The sequence below is a fragment of the Bacillus rossius genome, chromosome 8, assembly GCF_032445375.1.
Source record: "Bacillus rossius redtenbacheri isolate Brsri chromosome 8, Brsri_v3, whole genome shotgun sequence".
Classification (NCBI taxonomy): Eukaryota; Metazoa; Arthropoda; class Insecta; order Phasmatodea; family Bacillidae; genus Bacillus; species Bacillus rossius.
In genome coordinates, this window is record NC_086336.1 from 17,295,341 (window position 1) to 17,314,580 (window position 19,240).

General features: G+C 35.3%; 1 protein-coding gene across 5 annotated transcripts in view; it reads right to left on the reverse strand.

Annotated features, from left to right (window-relative positions):
- Positions 1-19,240, reverse strand: part of LOC134535542 (constitutive coactivator of PPAR-gamma-like protein 1 homolog) — a 233,913-nt gene that overhangs the window by 79,933 nt on the left and 134,740 nt on the right. For all 5 annotated transcript variants that reach the window (XM_063374693.1, XM_063374692.1, XM_063374695.1 and 2 more), the window contains exons 12-14: positions 18,928-19,114; positions 6,714-6,852; positions 6,504-6,629 (exon numbers count right to left, since the gene is read on the reverse strand). In XM_063374693.1, coding sequence (XP_063230763.1) covers positions 6,504-6,629; positions 6,714-6,852; positions 18,928-19,114 — 452 coding nt within the window. The remainder of the gene's footprint in view (positions 1-6,503; positions 6,630-6,713; positions 6,853-18,927; positions 19,115-19,240) is intronic.

Below are 19,240 nucleotides of genomic sequence, written 5' to 3' on the forward strand. Positions count from 1 at the left end.
TTGGTTTAAAATAAAAACTCATGCTATGAATATTCACGAAGCCCTATAAAAAAATAGATGTCACTAAAATAACTGAAAATGTACAGCGTTTGATCCATACATTGACACTTGCATAGAAACAGCTAGGCTTGTGTAAATATTAATATTTTCAAAAGTTTATTATTCATATAGTATAATACATATTCATATATGTACTATAATACGGATACTTCAAATATTAATATTTAGACCTAAGCAAATATCAGTTTAGTTTGAATCAAAATGAATACCTAATTATCCTTAAATACCAATACCAAATAAAATAAATATTTGAATTTTGGTATTCCACTATAAATTTTTTTTCACATCACTTTACAATACATAGGGAAAGAAAAAGTAAGTATATAGTGTAGTGGTTCTAGGGAAATTAGATTAACACTAAAGTGTAAGGTTGGTGAAATCAGCTACAATAATTACACATAAAACATTAATAAAAATATTTAAATTGTTGAAAAAAGTTTTTTACAAGCTAACCTAAAATAACCAACCCTTTCTTTCCACTTCAGTTTTTATTTTCCTTAATTCTAGGTCTGTGCGAATATTCCAATTTTAGGATACGAATACAAAAACTATTCGTATTCGATACAACCTCGAATACTAACACTTCAAAATAATGAATATACATTTTCTTCTGAATACTTGACATAGAATACCTCATGAGTTTGTCATATACCAACGTTCACTGGTGAGATTAAGTCATTTGTGTGATATACATACCCACAATTGATGTTTAATGGGACTTCATAATCAAAAACATAAAACAATAAGCAAAGTTTTAAAACATGCAACAAACATTTAAGTTTTTTTTGTCACTACTGTTTTGCTAAACAGTAAGGGAAAAAATCAAGTATGTAATCAATTCAAAACACTGTGTATTTTTCATTTCAAGCTTGAAAGAAAAAAAATATTATATGTATTCTTCCCTTCACATGCACCATAAGTGGGGAAAAAAATTAACATCATGGATTACAACACCACAAAACACGGACATTCCAATCAGGTAGGCATTAAAAGAAGTAATCTTCATAAATTGCACGGCGTATACATTGATAGTGGGACGATTGATCTAACAAAATGTGATACAGTAGCAGTTTACTTGCTGTATACTGTAACATCGCATGATTCCTGAGATGTCAATAATTTAAGTCATTTTGTTTGTGCTTTAATATTATTTTTAATGTTTCATTGTAATTTACTTAATCATTTAAAAATAACATGGGTATTAATTACGTTTTCTCAAATTTCAAAGCATACTATGGGCATCAAGATTGGCGGTCTAGAGCATTCTAGAAGATTTGAAAAGAAAGGAAGACAGGTGTAACACTGTCACTATGTGGGTGCATGACTGGGCAGCAATAGACTGGAACTTTCGAGGGTGCTGCCTCGCCAGCAAATCAGAGCGAGCCTTGAGATGGTGTGACTGGTGTCCCAGACTTTTAGAGAGAAAATTTTTCAGTATTATCCCTTATATGGTCAGGTACTGAATACTGTGTTATGATTGGTGTGATGGCCCACGGGGTTGCCTCCGTTTCTAGCTTTGTAAAGGAAGGTAATAGCATGGTGTACGTTAGTTGTCGCTCAATTGTTGCAGCATGCAGTCGCGTCGTCGGCAGCTCACCAGAAACAATGAAGTAAATTTACGAATAGTTGACTTACGCCTGCTGGTCAGGGACAGGCCAAATTGTAACTTTTATTAAAAATAATTTTTGGACTTTTAACTTAAAATTAAAACAAAGGGGCTTGTGTGTGTGTGTGTGAATCGAGCGACGAGCTACAGTGAATGTGATCCATCATCAGGAACGGTTATGCAAGTTATTTTTTTAGGTATAATAATAAAAGACTGCCTTGAAATCTCATTTTAATGCAACTATCCTAGGATAATATTTATCTTCAATGTTGGCAACTATAAAAACTTAAAAGAACTTCAAAAACATGGTATTAAACAAACTTTTCAAGTGATTAAAGTTTCTTGTTATTTTTCTAGGTTGTATTGCCGGGCCAACTTGGAATGTAACAATATGTCTATGAAAAAAAAAAAAAACATTGCAACACAAAAGTAAACAAAAAAAAAGCAATTAATGGTTTAAGATTAAAAGTTAAATTTGCAAAAATTATGTTTATAATATTGCTGAACTAAAATACTATTTACCTGAATGCAGCAACGAAAACTCGCGAATAACTAAGAGTTTAAAAGTTTAACTATGAGCTCATTCAATCACTAATTTGATAATACAGCATAAAAAGAAATTAAGGTTTTTCATAAAATAGATTGCAATGGTTTTCACAGTATTTTACGGTTTGCAAAAATTTTCATCATTATTTAGATTAGCAGGTTCAGAAAATAAGGCAAATAAGAACTGAAATGAAAGGTTTGTTTGTTGAGTAGGTTAAGTTAGGTTAGATGCATTTAAAATAAAAAAAATTATTTAAAAATGAAAATATTTTAACAAGCATTTTCAATATAATTATTGTAGCTGACTTAACCTAACCAACCTTTCACTTTCAGTGTTATTTGTCTAATTTTCCAAAATTGTTAAATGGCATGAAATTTATTTATTGTAGTGATGGGATTTTCGATACCTCGATACCTCCGATATTTGATGGTATCGCAAAGTATCGAGTATCGAAACTGTAAGTTCGATACATTCTTTTGATACCGGAATGCTTGTTCATTTGTATTTAATTAAGTTTTGAGTCGCCATCGTACAAAATACAACTACAGTAGAACCTCAATGATAAGTTCCAGTTTCATACAGTTTCCCGTGTCATACGCCAATTAATTTTGGTCCCGCCGAAAGTACTATATTTACAATGGTTTACTTTACCGGAACATACACTTATAAAATCATTAATTTCCCGTTTCATACGTTTTTACGAAGCGGAAAAGTCCTAAAATTCACAAATTTTTTTTATATTCCTCCTGGTGAACTACGTTTTAATGCTTTTATTTTGAAAAACGTTCATTGTTTACTTTTGCAAACATAAGAAATGAACTTTATCGCACCATAGATATGGATAGTAACATCAGGAAGACTGTGCACTTCCCTAGTAGCATCTATGGCCAGCACCAAGCGAGACTAGTGGCGTAAACTAGCAATGATTATGAAAATGGTGCACGTGCTTTACCATAGAACGGATCTCATATTTTGTGCATTCATTAATCTTTGAACTGAATATACCAGTTTGTTATTGTTTTCTTACGATCGGATTGTTTTGTATTTTACGTTTCTCAAGTTAAAATTTTATTGAAAATTGTTTTGTTGCATAAAGTTGTTTGTAAAATGAAACAAACAAGCAAAAATTTCTGATTTTCTTTTTACAATAGCCTAATTTTTTTAATTTCTAATTTAAGCTTGGTAACTTTTCTCCCCATCCAAGAAAGGACTGCTTTACTTGATTATGGACTGTATTTTACATTTCTGGTGGTTTTATTATATGTATATATAATGATGAATTCATATCTTTCCTTAATATAATGCAATTATTTACACATACTGTATTTAAGTTTAATCTGACATTGTGCTGGTATGCTAGATTGAAATATTTTTTTTATTATTGCCATTCCCTTTTCATAAACTTTCCCACATCATACCTACACCATTTTTGTACCCTCCGTTGAAAAGTGTATGACAGGGGTTCTACCGTACTAGAACAGCTTATTAGCTGTAATTATGATAACCAATAGGCTTACATCAGAATAAATTATAATTATATAAGTCGTTACTGCAACTTGCCAATAGTAAACAAACGTAAAGTAAGGTTAAGTTGTTTTTGTTTCGTGTTCAAGAAGTTACGTTTTTCGCACCTAACACTTCTGACATTGAATTCACAAAAAATTTGGAGAAAAAAATAAAAAAAAAAATTGTAGAAATATTGAGCACTTAAAATTCACATTAATCGACTCCACTCACAATCCGTCGGAATAGTAACAATTAACACGCCTAGTAATAACAGTCAACATTATAGAGCAAAGACTAGAGTAAGTATGTACGTGTCTCATCTCTCGTGTATGGTAAGTACCAGAGATTTGTATCAATATTATGAATGTTTTCAACTGCCGCAGTCGTATAGTGACGTAAATTGGCGGCACCAGCGCAAACTATTATTGTTTGCGGCAATTTTATTTAAGAGAGCGCTATCTTTATTTACATTTGTTCACGTAAAATAAAGTGTACTGGAAAATAAAGGGCTAATTCTCTTGAAGATAGTTTGTATTTCGCTTCTATTTTTTATATTATTTTTATACTCAAGTCTTTAAAGTTGTTTGCAGTTTGTATTCTTGTAATAAAGAGGGAATTTATATAGTTTAAAACTAATTTATGTTATTTGTAATAATTGTTACTTAATGGGAAAATATTTTCCCCTGGAGTATCAAAAGTATCGAACTGAAAAAACAATACACTATCGAGTATCAAAAGTGTGGTATCGTCCCACGTCTAATTTATTGGGATTCAAATTCTTATTATTATTATAATTTGATATTTGTATTTATGAATAATTTGATGTTCAGATTTGTATTTAATTCAAAATAAAAAATATTATGTTCACATAGCTCTACCTAATTCCCAAAACTAACTAATCTACATAGTGATTTATAATTTTTTTTGTAAACCTCAAAATACCGCAAAATCAGATCAATTTCACAAAAAAATATGAAATTACAGCCATGAAAATTTCATATTCCTGTTAAATACAAAGAAACTGATGTTTGTACTGTCCCATGGTGGCCACTCACAGTCACCAAAAATATTCCCTGATTTTTCCCTGATTTCCCTGATTAAAAATTTAAAATTTCCCTGATATTAACAATTACAAAAAAACATACTTTTGATGAAAAAATATAATATTATAGAAAGAGATTACTCATATTTTAGCACCCTGCTGTATTTTCTTCATTATATACATACGGAAGTTCGTTAAATAAAAAATACATTTTAAATATGTCACTTTACATTATAGAGTCCCATTAAATGACCTGCAGTCTGTGTTTTGTTTTATGTAATGGGGTATTTCAGTGGCGAGCGCTCAAACATTTTTTCACACAACTTTTGATAACTGTTCTTTAATTCATTTTTGAAGTGTAACATTTCTAGTTGTGAAATATTCTTAGTCTTAGTACTCTCAACAAGGGATAACAGTACAGTGCAAATTTTACCTTGTGTTTGATTTAAAAATGAAACTAATGGATAAATCTTCACTGCATTACAATCAGTACTCCCATCTGTAGCTAAAGCAAATGGTCCACTTACTAAAGATTCAACAGTTTCAATTTAGTTTCACCAGCCATATACTCCACTAAGGCAGATGTTTTTGCTCTCGCACAGCTGTATTTTTGTGCAATTTTTGAGTCCGGAAACATAGCTTTATACAAATTACCCGAATGATCGGCTACTGCTATCGGTAAATTGTGTTCTACCAAAAAACTTGTAAACAATAACTCTGCGTTTGTTACTTTAGTTTCTCCAGATGTAGCGAAAAACGACGATATATATTTATTGCTCGTCACGGCTTTAAAATGTTCTGCATGTTTCTTTGATTCAATATGCCGTCCTTAGTCATCCCTTCCAACATGCGCAATCGAAAAGTCACACGTGCATACATTACAAAAAGCGTGGCGTTCCAAAACATTTGAAGAATAACCTTTTTTTTTGCCCCAGATACACATTGTTCTGTCACATGCTTCATTTCTACAACCGGCACTGAAGAACACAACACTATTGAACAACATAAAAAAGTTTCACGTCTGTACACACGACAAAAACACTTTGATGAAAAAAATGGCTTTCAAGAAAGTAAATAACACAAGACAGGTTAGCCAAAGTACCGTACAAAAATTATCGTGATGTAAGTAGCTAACAAACGAAAAGACCGAGAATATGTACTAGTTGTATCGTACAACGGACGTAATACCGTACCATTTCTATTACAAAACACAATGATTAATCTACTTATTTCAACAGTACATGCGCACATTTATCAGTTCCGTTATCTGCGCAACCACGTGATTTATTCGAACTGCGTTCACGAAACACGCACACCAGAAACGGAATTTTTTTCCGTTACCCAGCAGCACAAAGCCTCGTTTCCGTAATAAACCAGCGATGTTCCGTAATTCCGTAATATTGTGTTAAATCCGTAATAATTACGGAAAATCCATAATGGTTGGCAGCTCTGCGGAAATATACACGACACAAAAAATTCCCGGTTATTAAAAAAATTCCCTGACATTTCCCTGATAATTCCCGATCAACGTGATTTCCCTGATAAATCCCGGTTTTCCCGGTGAGTGGCCACCCTGTGTCCTTGTAGTTAATTGCACATATTTATAGCTTTGGATTTTTTGGCTTTTCAGGAAAAATAAGTCAAAATTACTTTTCTGACAATAGTAGTAGGATATAAGATGAGTTCCAAACTAATTGACATTGTTAACATCAACGGAGTCAAATCTATTCTATAATTCTTACCTCAACACTGTAGCCATGACAAGAAGATGCTGTGGTACATATGCTGGGTTGAGCATAAGTGGTGTGTCTGAACGCATGCAGGTAAGGAATGCTCGAAGACGTCTGCGCTTGTCATCTATGGAACCTCTGGGGATAAAAAAATATACTTTTAGACATACACTTATATAATAATTGTAACTGGAAGACGAGCTGTTCAAACTCAGTACTCACCCAAACCAGAGGCGCTGTATGGTTGGCACACCCCATCCAATCTGCTCAGCCTTCACCAAATCAGGGGACTGGTAAGGGTTACTCTTGGACCAAATCCATTCTTTCACTTTTAGATCTGGTATCTCGTTCTTCTCGTGATCTATAACCACATGACAATTTGCTAGTATTAAATAACTCTGACAATAAATAACATAATACAGTAGAACCCAGTTTAAACATATTTCAAGGGACCAGGGAAAATATGTAAAAACCGGGAAAAACGTACAAAGAGGGAAGTGTTAAAAAAAAAAAACATTTTTTTCTCTCTCAGTATGATGAAAACAATAGGCAAATATACACCACAGTAAATAAAATGTCAGAGATGCTTAAATTTTTAACTTTTTTAACATTCTTGCCAACTTTTGAAATTCCTAATCTAGCAAAAACAATTTCAATGGTAAATTTTAGCATAAATCAAACACAGCAATTTTGCTACTCTACCATTAAACCTTACACATAACTATTATTGTAAAAAAATAAAAAAAATAAAAAAAAAGAAACTTTTAAATGACCTGAAATATCTGGTTTGTAAATTTCATAGTTCACACACATCATCTAATGTTACAACACACACACTTCTAAATAACTATTCACATAGCACTAAGCATTAAGTTTTATGCAAGCTAAATAAAACAAAGAATTACATATATAAAACAACACTGCCATTTTGTACACTAATTCACTCAAAGACTTCAGACAAACATAGCCAGAACCCAAACGATCAATAAAACATTGAAACTAAGTGATTATTGGCATGTAGCAACCAATGGAGAAACAGATGACATACATGAATTTTCTTTGTTTTACCTTGATATCCCGTAGCTGATACGATATCAAACTCTTCCAAATTTATTTTAATACATGAATTATCATATATTTTAAGGTTAATTGTACAGGTTGGTAAGTATGTATACATTAACTGGAACTTCATTAATTCAAATGGTGAAAACAATAAATCCATCCAACCTTGCAGTAATTCACTTTTGTTTAAAGTTGAACATGAAAATTTCAGATCTTGAGTAAGAGATCTCAATAGGTACCATTTTTTTGATGAGATTTTACTACAAAATTCATTTTTGGACTTATGTGTATAATTGTGTGTTAACATTGAATTAATTTCAGATTTTTATTGGATATAAATCCATTAAATAAACAACTACTTTAAAAACGCTTGTTTACATTTAGGAAAAGAAAAAGTGATAAATATTTCCATTGCAATATTTGGAAATTCAGTGCTGCCTATGGCCTTTCAAAAATATTTCTATCGTGGTAAAATGAAAGTCGCCGTAAATACACATGGACCTCATAAGTTCCAGGAATTGCTGTGCCGGAAATTAGGTATTTCGGCATTTTCTTTTAAACTTTATCATAATTTTAGAATTATTTTTGGAAATAATTTTATTATCCATAAGTCGACTGTACCGCGACTCGCCCCTGGTCGACCTTAGTGCGTGCAAACTCCGACAGAGGGAAGTCTTTTATCATAGTTCACTTCGGGCCGGACGACGAGAGTTGCCGAAGGTTTCCGACGCCCCTCCACCCTCTAAGACGAAGTCCTTTTTTTAATTAGCGACGCGGCGCGGATGTGAGTGGACTCTTGCTCTGCACTCTGGAACGACCGTGTCGGTAGTCCGCTGATCGCGTTTCAGGCTCCGTCCAGTTAAATCAAAGCTGACGCCGAGCAACAGTACTAAGATGTAGTCTGATCAGAAAAGGGATGTTTCCCTATTTATCTTTTGGTTTTTTATTTTAGTCATCTCAGCATAGCCTCTACGTAGTAATCCCAGTTTCTCCGCGAACCAAATTTCTGGTCTGATGCCGCACTTTTTTTCTTCTTTTAACCGCGACGTCGGCCGCGCATCACCCTCCATAATCCGACCAGACAACATGGCTGTGCCTAACCACTACCCTGTTTTGGTAAGTTCTCTCTTCGGTCCTTTGAACTTTGTCTCTCTTGCTGTCGTTTTCTGACCCGAACATGTTCTGTCTGTGGTGCAGATCTAATTTTTTTTTTTTTGGTCTGTCCACAGACAAGGTCCTAGTCTCACTCCCCCCCCCCTAAGAGAAAGAAACCATCATGGGAAACAAAGCAAGCCCGGCGACCTCCAATTTTTGAATTGGTGGTTTCGCCAGTGGAAGCCCTCACTCCCGGCCTTTTCGCCATCAGCTACGAACCGCCAGAAAATCTTCAGTTCGTGAGAACGAGTGCCAGTGAAAGTTTCTTTTGTTAATTTCCAAATGTAATTTTAGATATCAGATTCGAACCAGTTTAACAGTTTTGGTCTCTTCAGCCATCTCGAAATTGTATATGTAAAATGGTTGTAATTAACCAATGATAAGCTAATATGGTGATTACAGATTATTGTAAAATGTTAAAACTTTACGGTTTCTTTAAGAATGATGTGTTGGAAAAATAATTTTCTACTCGCGGCCCGGGTCGGCAAATGATTAGGTAAACTGAGCTCTCTTTAATAATGGTTAAATGATAGAAGTGTTTTCTCTTTATAGCTTGTAACATAAAATCTTGAAAACAAACCTTGATCTTAAATAAAAGGATGTCTATAAACATAACTGTTTGTTTTTATTACTTAAGGCAATAACGATCCACACTATGCTCCCAGGTCTTGATAGGGAGTTTACAAATTTTCTTTGGACCCACCCTGTGTCCGCCTCTGATGTTTAAATTTTGTTCTTAATTATTCTTTTCTGCCCGGCACTTCCAAGGTCTGTTTTGTCGACATCTTGTCAATATTAATAACAAGGACACGAGGGGAGTTTCATTGCTATAAAACTTATTTTTATAATGGCACAGTAATCCATCATTTGTTTGTATAAAACATACATCTACAATCATATTTACATGTATAATATTGTTAAGAGTGCAGATAGGACTGCGACACGTGCCAGGTTGGGAGCTGGCTGGCGGCCCTGCTAGTCCACTGACGTAAGGCATGCCATGCGTGCCTGGCCGGATTACAATGGCCGTCGTTACCCCCCCTCCTTCACCATCCGCATTGTCCTGCCTCGGCGCCGTTCCACGAGTACTTAAGTAGCAACGCCGGCCTCCGCGGGAGTTCCGAGCGAGTTAGGAGAATTCCGCGAGTGAAAGGAAGAGCAACATTGGCAAGAAGGTGGGATCGCCCCTCACACTCCCAAAAAAAATGGGGCCATGTTGAGTTCGACTGGATTGCGAGAGTGTGCAGCGACTGAGTGGCACCAAACTGTGGATGTGAACAGGCGTGAGGTAAGGGCGAACGACTGTTGAGCCTAGCTCCAGTGAGAAGTACGAACTACAGAACTTGACAGACATGAGTGATTTGAGAATAAACATTTTTAAGTGCAAGTGATTTGTGATAGGATATTTTGAAGTACAATTATTTATTATTAATGTAAATATTAGTAATTAACAAAACTGTGAAAATATCTAATTTGGGCTATCCCTTATAAATCCATTTCTCTCCACATTATAAATCTTAACAATACTAAAGTTTAAAGGGTAGAATGATCAAAATAAACAATTTTCACTTTCATGTCACCAAAGGTTTGGTTTTATGACCATATGGTTTAATGTGGCAAATTGCACAAAAAAAATGTAAGTTGTTTACAATATCAAACGAAGCTTCAGTAACCACACGCTCATGCAGTAATGTATAATAATTAAACTTCACACTATTTGCTTTCAACTTTTACTGTCCAGTTTTAACTTGTCTGATGGTTTGCTATAAAATACAAAGCTGTTGCAATGTAAACTGCGGGAAATGTTTTCACACGAAGTGAGAACGCAATGCATTAATACTATAGGGAATATGACAGCGCAAATAAAGAATACATTAACAAGGGAATTTGTAAATCCCGGGTACTTTAAAATGAGGTTCTACTGTATTATAATGACGCGCGACGTGCCGCGCACGTCTGTAATCGCGAAGCCGTCAGCCCCTTCCTTCCTAAACATGCGTGCGAGCCGCCACCGCCGCCAGCCGCAACAGCTGACACAACCCAGCCACAGCCATCGCCAGGTCGACCATTGCCACGTCTTTGGTTGCCAAGACAACCAGCCAAATGAGCGCGTGCACTCCTCTTACTGGCCGCCACCCCTCGCCTACCCCTCTCTCGCCAGGCCAGCCGAGTGTGCGCGTAGTATCCCCCTCCTCACCCACCACCACCCGCCCGGCCGCCTCCTCCCACCTACCCCCATCGAACTTCCACCGATCCCAGCCACCCCGCCTACTCCCCTCCCACCCGGCCAGCGCTGTGTGCACGGCCCTACGGTCGCTTGGAATTCCTGAAAGCGCCTACGATTCCTGGAACCCCAGCATAGGCGTACCCAGGGGGGGTGTTTTGGGGGTTCAACCACCTCCCCCCACCCCCTGAAATAAGGCAAGAAAATTATGAACACTCATGTCATTCGAGCTCAATTTCTAAACACAGAGCAACAAGATAAATAACGTCACCAAGCAGCCCAATTGGTAAGTAAAAGTAAACATATTTGAATTGCAGTGGTTGGTTCATGATAGGTCAGTCTAAATTCTCAAATCGCGGTGATTGGTCTATGGAATAATCAGTTCAACTCTACTTTGATTATGTTTTAGATTTGCTTAGTAGAATTGAGCATTGAGAAACATTAGTGATTGCCACCTAATTTCATACAAAACTCTATAAAACTATTAAAACGTGGAGGGGGTTGGGACTTTTTTGGTCGTTTTGTCAAGTCAGGTACTTTCATTTAAATACTGTACATTAGTACTTATAACACGAATAAAAAAATCGATTATGGCAAGGTGCGTAATTTTAAACGACTGTTACAAACATTGAAAAGTTAAAATGTAAATTTCTCGCCTCAGATGAAAGGGACCTCGTTGAATGCAACGTGGTGTGAAGTTGTGTTTGAGTCAGTAGCTTAATGGCCTCAACTCAATGTGTAGGTGTTTTTAGTGAACATTGTAATAGAACAATATAATTTAATACACACACACACAATATACTAGCTCCATTAGCCAGTCAAAAAGTATTTTGTCTTTTGTCCAAATCATCATTTTTACATATTTTCACACGTTTTCGATTTGTTCCTACCAGAGAAGCGTTGTTTTCTATCTGTTCCCGGTTGGATAATATGGTCGAAAGGGTAGACGCCGGATGTCGAAACGTTTAGCTATATCACTTTTTTTTCCACCTTCATCAACTACATTTAAAATTTCTAATTTTATTTTGAATGTCAATCTGTCCGTAACTACGTGTGGAAATAAATAAACAAAAGTACAAACTGAAAAAATGGAAATTGTACAACACCATAGTTAAAAATATTTGCGTGTGCGCATCTTTAACCATAGAAACGCAAAATATACTAGTTGTTCGTCTCGCCAGAGCGATGGTACGGGAGGTTTCCGCCACTAGCGCTAAATGTACCCGCCATTTTGAACAAAGTGTGGCATGTATATACGACATGTGTTATCCATGATGCTTTGTTTATTTATTGTCTTCCGCGATGGTGCATATTATTTTAAGGTTATACGCTAGTATTTTTAAGCAGTGATTGCAAAAAAAATTAGATGATGTCTTGTAAGAGATGTTTATTTTGTGTGTTTTTCAAAAGCGGCAGTTCGTTGTAAAGGGAATTTCACTATTTAGGAACAAATAAAATTCTGTATTTAGAGGTTAAAACAGCATTGATCATATGGAGGTTCAGCAGGACCAAAATTTTATTTCGTTGCATGGGTTTTTTCGTTAATGGAGGTTTTACTGTATATTTAAAGACCTAGTATTATCATTTAAAGGTAAGTAACTTAAGATAAAATTTCCAATTTAATACTCTCACAAAAAATGAAGTTTGTTAGTACACAAGAAATTTTAAAGGCAGATGCAGTCAATCGGTTGTTGGTCACGAACAAAACTTTGCATAGAGAATACAAAATACCAACCAAACAATCCTTTGAATAGCTTTCAATGGCTAACTGTGTGCATTCAAGTACAGTGAAAGTCCGTTGTAGCGAATACAGTCTATAACGTAGAGTCCGCTATAACGATAATTGCCATGGGCACCGTCAGTTTTGCACGTGCTGCGTAGGATAAAAATTTAAGAAATAACGAATGCAGCATGGGCTCATTTTCGCTATAGCGATAGATTACACACCTGTAATTTTGCTCTAAAACAATGAGAAAACATCCACAATTTCCTTAATAAATGAGAAACAGCTTCGCACAATTCCACGCGTCCGGTAAATGAAACAACACGCATGATGTGGCCGTCTTGGCAACACCGCTCAAGGTAGGGCCCCACAGCGAGCATAGCTTGCCTCGCGGCGACGAAAGCAAATGTCGTTAACCCACTGCGACAGGGCCCCGCTGCGAGCATTACTTATTTAGAATCACGCCGACTGTAGCCCGTAAATGAGCATTGACGATGCATTGCCGGATGGTTCAGCAGATGAGCCCGGAGTTTGGCCTACCGTTGCTGAACAACTGCATGTGCCATGCACGTTCCAAGAATTTGCCACGGCTGATGATAATGTTGATGTGTGTGGGAGTTGATGAACACGGAATTTGTCGAGCTCGTCTCTTCTAATCAAAACGAAGCAGCGTCTGGAACACGGAACTTGTCGAGCTCGTCTATTCTAACCAAAACAAAGCGGCGTCTGAAGATGATGATAATGACGACGAACCAAGTGACGTACCGTATTGGTCCGAAGATAGGCCGACCTCGAAAATAGGCCGACCCCTTCTACAGCACACTCAAAATCAGGGAAAAATAAATTTTAACTAACTAAAACGATTATCAGCAGCATATTACGTTTAACTTTGACGTAAAAAATCCAAAATGGTTTCATGTAAAACGTGTATGAATCAACCATAAAACAACCAATATTGCAAATAGGTTTTATTGTTCTTGTTATTGTTGGTATGTACCGGTATTTGTTTATTCGTGTCGCAACTACAAGTTGCCAACACTGGTGCCATTTTGTTTTTCCTGTGGTAGAAGAGTAAATAAAGCATATAACGGTAAATAACCGTACAGCAAAATTTCTGTATTTACTAACTGTTTACTGTAAATACCACATTTTACAAGCAAATAAAATTACCGTAGCTTGTTAAATAGTTCAAAAATAACCAGACCGAGCTTTTAAAAGCTATGTGCTACAAGCGACCACATCTGTGTACTTAAAATATGATACGTTATTGGGGTTAAGTATGTTTACTAAATTTCTAAGTTGGAAAAATTACTAATTCCACATAAGTACGGCATAATTTTAGGTCAAAGAATTGTATGCCATAAGTGATTCTCCTTGAAATGTATGTGTTTAATTATACTATTTTGGCTAGTGCCCCATTATAGGCAGACTAGATTTCAAGGTTGACAAAACTGGAAAAAAAAAAAAAAAAAAAAAGGTCGGCCTATTTTCGGACCAATACGGTATCTGTTCCGTCGAAAACGTCAATGATGGAGGCACTTGACACAATCAATCATTTTTATCAGCATACAAATGCTTCAACGAAAGATTTGATGAACTTCCAAGAGGTCCAGTCGTATATTTTGTACGAAAGTCTAGTGATAAAGGTAAACGAAAATTGATTTGTTTTTTAAAAATTGATTTTTAAATTTGTGTTATTTTTCAAGGGTCTGTACGAGTGATTATTTTTGTGTTACTGACCGATTGTCGGAAACATTATTTTATATAATTTGTATGGTTGTCCAACGTAATTAGAGATTTTTAAAATTTTTTTTTTGTGTTTGACATTTTTCATAGGTGTCAACGTGAGTAATAATGTGACAAATTTTAAAATAAATTTCACTACATCTTTGAGTTTACATATTGTTAGTAAGTATTCAAAACTCCGCAAATATGCACCCGATATCATCAGCTTAGCGCACATGTCTCCAGCAAAACCAGCTGCAGTCAAAGCGACAGGAAGCGGCCGGCATGACCTTGCGTGACCCCGCCCGCCCGTCTCCATGTAAACAAACAGCTGTGCGCTTAGCCACGATGTGCGTGACGGCCTTATCACGGCCACGCGGTCTCATATTTCGCAGTCGGCAGTGCTGATATAGCTTAAAAATGTTATTTTAGTAAGTGTTATGTATATTTCCTTTACTTTTGTTGTGAATTTCCATAGTAAAAACAAGCAAGAAAATAATATATTTTAAAAATGATACAAAAATAAGATTTTTTCAAAATTTTTGCTATAACGAAAATTCGCTATAACATAAACTTATGGCGCCGTTATAAATTTACGTTATAACGGACTTTTACTTAGGGATGGGGCGAATCCTGATTTCCTCGAATCCGAATCCTAACTCAAAACCTCGACTGGAATTGCTGAATCTCGAACCCAAACCCGAATCTTTTAATAGATGATGTCCACATATCTAATGTAAGTGAGATGTATTCTGCTTGCACTAAAAGTCCCTTCTTTATCACATGTAGTTTGGTACATTTCTGGTATAAGTGTATATAAAGACAAAAAATTTTTCTTGAGAAATTTCAGTTTTAGTACAGATTAGCGGTTAGGATTTTTTCCTATAAATAAGCTAGAGGTCTGCGAGCCTAAGAATTTTACTTCGAGCCTAGCTCGAGCTTTTGTGTACAGTTACACTTTTGGGAAATTATTTTTATCTTAAACTTAGTATAATGTTTGAATAAAGTATTAAAATGAAGTGGGCTTATTAATTTTGGGTAACTATTTACAGTGTGTGTGTACATTTTGCACTGCTATAAAAAAAGTAACATTTTTTTCCATTGAATCTTACCTGTTTCTATTGGTTCATTAGTAACTGATATCATCCAACTAACATAACCAAGTATATGTTTGTGTAAATGTAACATATCTTTGGAAAAATTTGATCTTTGTCAATTTTTTTGGAGTCCTTACTGAGCTTCAACAAACTTAGCACCAAAAATCATGTTGTTTGAAACACACATTCACATTGTTTCAACATTTCCACTTTTCAGCACAATAATTCTGAGAGATTGTCACGGAGTATTAAATTCTGTTCTTTAATCTATCATGCAGAACAATAAATTGTTCTGCACGTTCAGGAGTTAAATTAGCTCTACGATTGGAGATAGTGTTTCCAGCAAAAGAGAAGCGTCTCTCGCTGGCAACGTGCTTGGCTGGAATGCTTTAGTAAAATTGCTTAATCTCAAAATTAGTGTCATAAATATCTGTAACTGGTCATTAAAGTTTAATCAATTGAAACATGGTGGCCACTCACAGTCACCAAAAATATTCCCTGATTTTTCCCTGATTTCCCTGATTAAAAATTCAAAATTTCCCTGATATTTACAATTACAAAAAAAAAAACATACTTTTGATGAAAAAATATATTATAGAAAGAGATTACTCATATTTTAGCACCCTGCTGTATTTTCTTCATTATATACATACGGAAGTGCGTTAAATAACAAATACATTTTAAATATGTCACTTTACATTATAGCGTCCCGTTCAATGACATGCAGTCTGTGTTTTGTTTTATGTAATGGGGTATTTCAGTGGCGAGTGCTCAAACATTTTTTTCACACAACTTTTGATAACTGTTCTTTAATTCATTTTTGAAGTGTAACATTTCTAGTTGTGAAACAACTAATGGATAAATCTTCACTGCATTACAATCAGTACTCCCATCTGTAGCTAAAGCAAATGGTCAACTTACTAAAGATTCAACAGTTTCAATTTAGTTTCACCAGCCTATACTCCACTAAGGCAGATGTTTTTGCTCTCGCACAGCTGTATTTCTGTGCAATTTTTGAGTCCGGAAACATAGCTCTATACAAATTACCCGAATGATTGGCTACTGCTATCGGTAAATTGTGTTCTACCAAAAAACTTGTAAACAATAACTCTGCGTTTGTTACTTTCGTTTCTTCAGATGTAGCGAAAAACGACGATATAGATTTATTGCTCGTCACGGCTTTAAAATGTTCTGCATGTTTCTTTGATTCAATATGCCGTCCTCAGTCATCCCTTCCACCATGCGCAATCGAAAAGTCCCACGTGCATACATTACAAAAAGCGTGGCGTTCCACAACATTTGAAGATGACAAGCATGACCATTCTTTTATATAGTTTGGTTGAAAGTTCTGAAGAATAACGTTCTTTTTTTGACTCAGATACACATTGTTCTGTCACACGCTTCATTTCTACAACCGGCACTGAAGAACACAACACTATCGAACGACATAAAAAGGTTTCACGTCTGTACACACGACAAAAACACTTTGTAAAAAAAAATGGCTTTCAACAAAGTAAATAACACAAGACAGGTTAGCCAAAGTACCATACAAAAATTATCGTGATGTAAGTAGCTAACAGACGAAAAGTCCGAGAATATGTACTAGTTGTATCGTACAAACGGACGTAATACCGTACCATTTCTATTACAAAACACAACAATTAATCTACTTATTTCGACAGTACATGCGCACATTTATCAGTTCCGTTATCTGCGCAACCACGTGATGTATTCGAACTGCGTTCACGAAACACGCACACCAGAAACGGATTTTTTTTTTCCGTTACCCAGCAGCACAAAGCCTCGTTTCCGTAATAAACCAGCGATGTTCCGTATTTCCGTAATATTGTGTTAAATCCGTAATAATTACGGAAAATCCGTAATGGTTGGCAGGGAAATATACATGACACAAAAAATTCCCGGTTATTAAAAAAAATTCCCTGACATTTCCCTGATAATTCCCGATCAACGTGATTTCCCTGATAAATCCCGGTTTTCCCGGTGAGTGGCCACCCTGTGAAAGTAATAAAAATAAAAGCATTTTACATCATACAATTTACACTTGCAAAAAAACATACACACAATAAACCTTCATGGAAATTAAAGTCTTTTTCAATATCCTGAAGTCTGAAATATGTTTACTCATGTCATTAAATGTAGAGCTGTATTGAAGAAGCCGATTTTGCCAATATTTAGTTGAATCGGCATTTCTGCCGACTTCCGATACAGTACGCTCGTTAATTTTCGGCCGATATTACTGAAAAACGAAAGAGACTGCCATAACCTAAAAATCCGCGAGTACCATTTTCACTTTTCGTAGTAGTACTGCATTCTTTCAGATTGCATTATTTCTTAGCAACATGTGCCAACCGTACATCAAAGTTTAAAATCCTTCTTTTTTTCAACAATGTTATTTAATTTAATATGTCATAAATAAATAATACATTACTATCACGGTAAATATACAACTCAGTTGTTACGGTAACTATAGTGCAAATATGGTAGCTATCATGCTTCTGTAGTAATTATGGTATTCTACAAAGAATCTTTAGTTCTTTTTATGGTAATTATCTTAAAATAACTATTGGGTTTGTACTGTAGTTATGGTACATCATCCATATTTCTTCGTATGTTGTTGTTCATTTGTCTTTTCTTCATATTTACGTGGGCCATTAGTTGAGACAGGAAGTTTCAGAAAAATTTTTAACTGACATTAGATCACACATTTAATGGCGTAAATGATGAGACCTGTGGCAATTTAAACGCTTTATACGGAAAAACCTACCACGCTGGACCTCGTAAGCGAGTTTTACTGTATTTTTCCCCCGTAAATAGTAAAAAACCGAATCCTTTGACGAAAACCTATATCAGACCTGCCGAACCTTCGAATCCCTAGGATTCGGCGGATATTGGATTCGGTCGCCCCATCCCTACATTTACTGTATTGTAGCATATTATCTTCGGTGACAGTGTCATGTTATTAACTGGTGGAACGGATGGATAAAAACCATGCAAACAGACATTGCAATTTTCAAATTGTTATAGCCAATTAATGCAAGCTAATTTCTTATTTAGCTGTATTCCAAAGTTTTTTTGATGTGGATTACCAGTATTTTTTTACAACATAAAAATACTGGAAAAAAATTATTCAAAAAAATTTCTGAAATTGGAATAAAAATTTGTGTGTTCTCAAATGTGATATATTCATATCCCTTGTATAAGTAACTTTTAGATTAGGCACTACTTCATAAAGTAGTGGCTGCCAACTAAGTTCCAGAATATGAATTCCACCCTTAGTCTTGTTAGAAAATCAAAAGTTTCATAATGAATAAAGTAATCCCTTGACCCTTTTAAAAGTGAGTATCTAAGTACCTTACATTTATAATAATCCAAAATGCTACATACAAAAAATATTTTTAATATAGGTTTTTGTAGCTGGTTACTACTCACCATTTTTAGATCTATCCTTATCTCTTTCCTTTTCTTTTTCTTTACCCTTGGTTGCCATGTAGACATAATGATGCAGATTGAACAGGATAGCATAAACCATCTGTCGTACTGGACGATACACAAGATGAACACTGGGAATTTCTCTGTGAATCTCATCTTCCATCAGCACTGGCAACTTTATTTCACCCTGTCAAACAATAATTCTACAACAGTAACACACTCCATTCAAAAAAGAATGAGAAATAATGTCTAATGAAACGTTCACAAGTTTTCTACATGCTTGACTATTCAATAATACAAAAAAAAAATATTA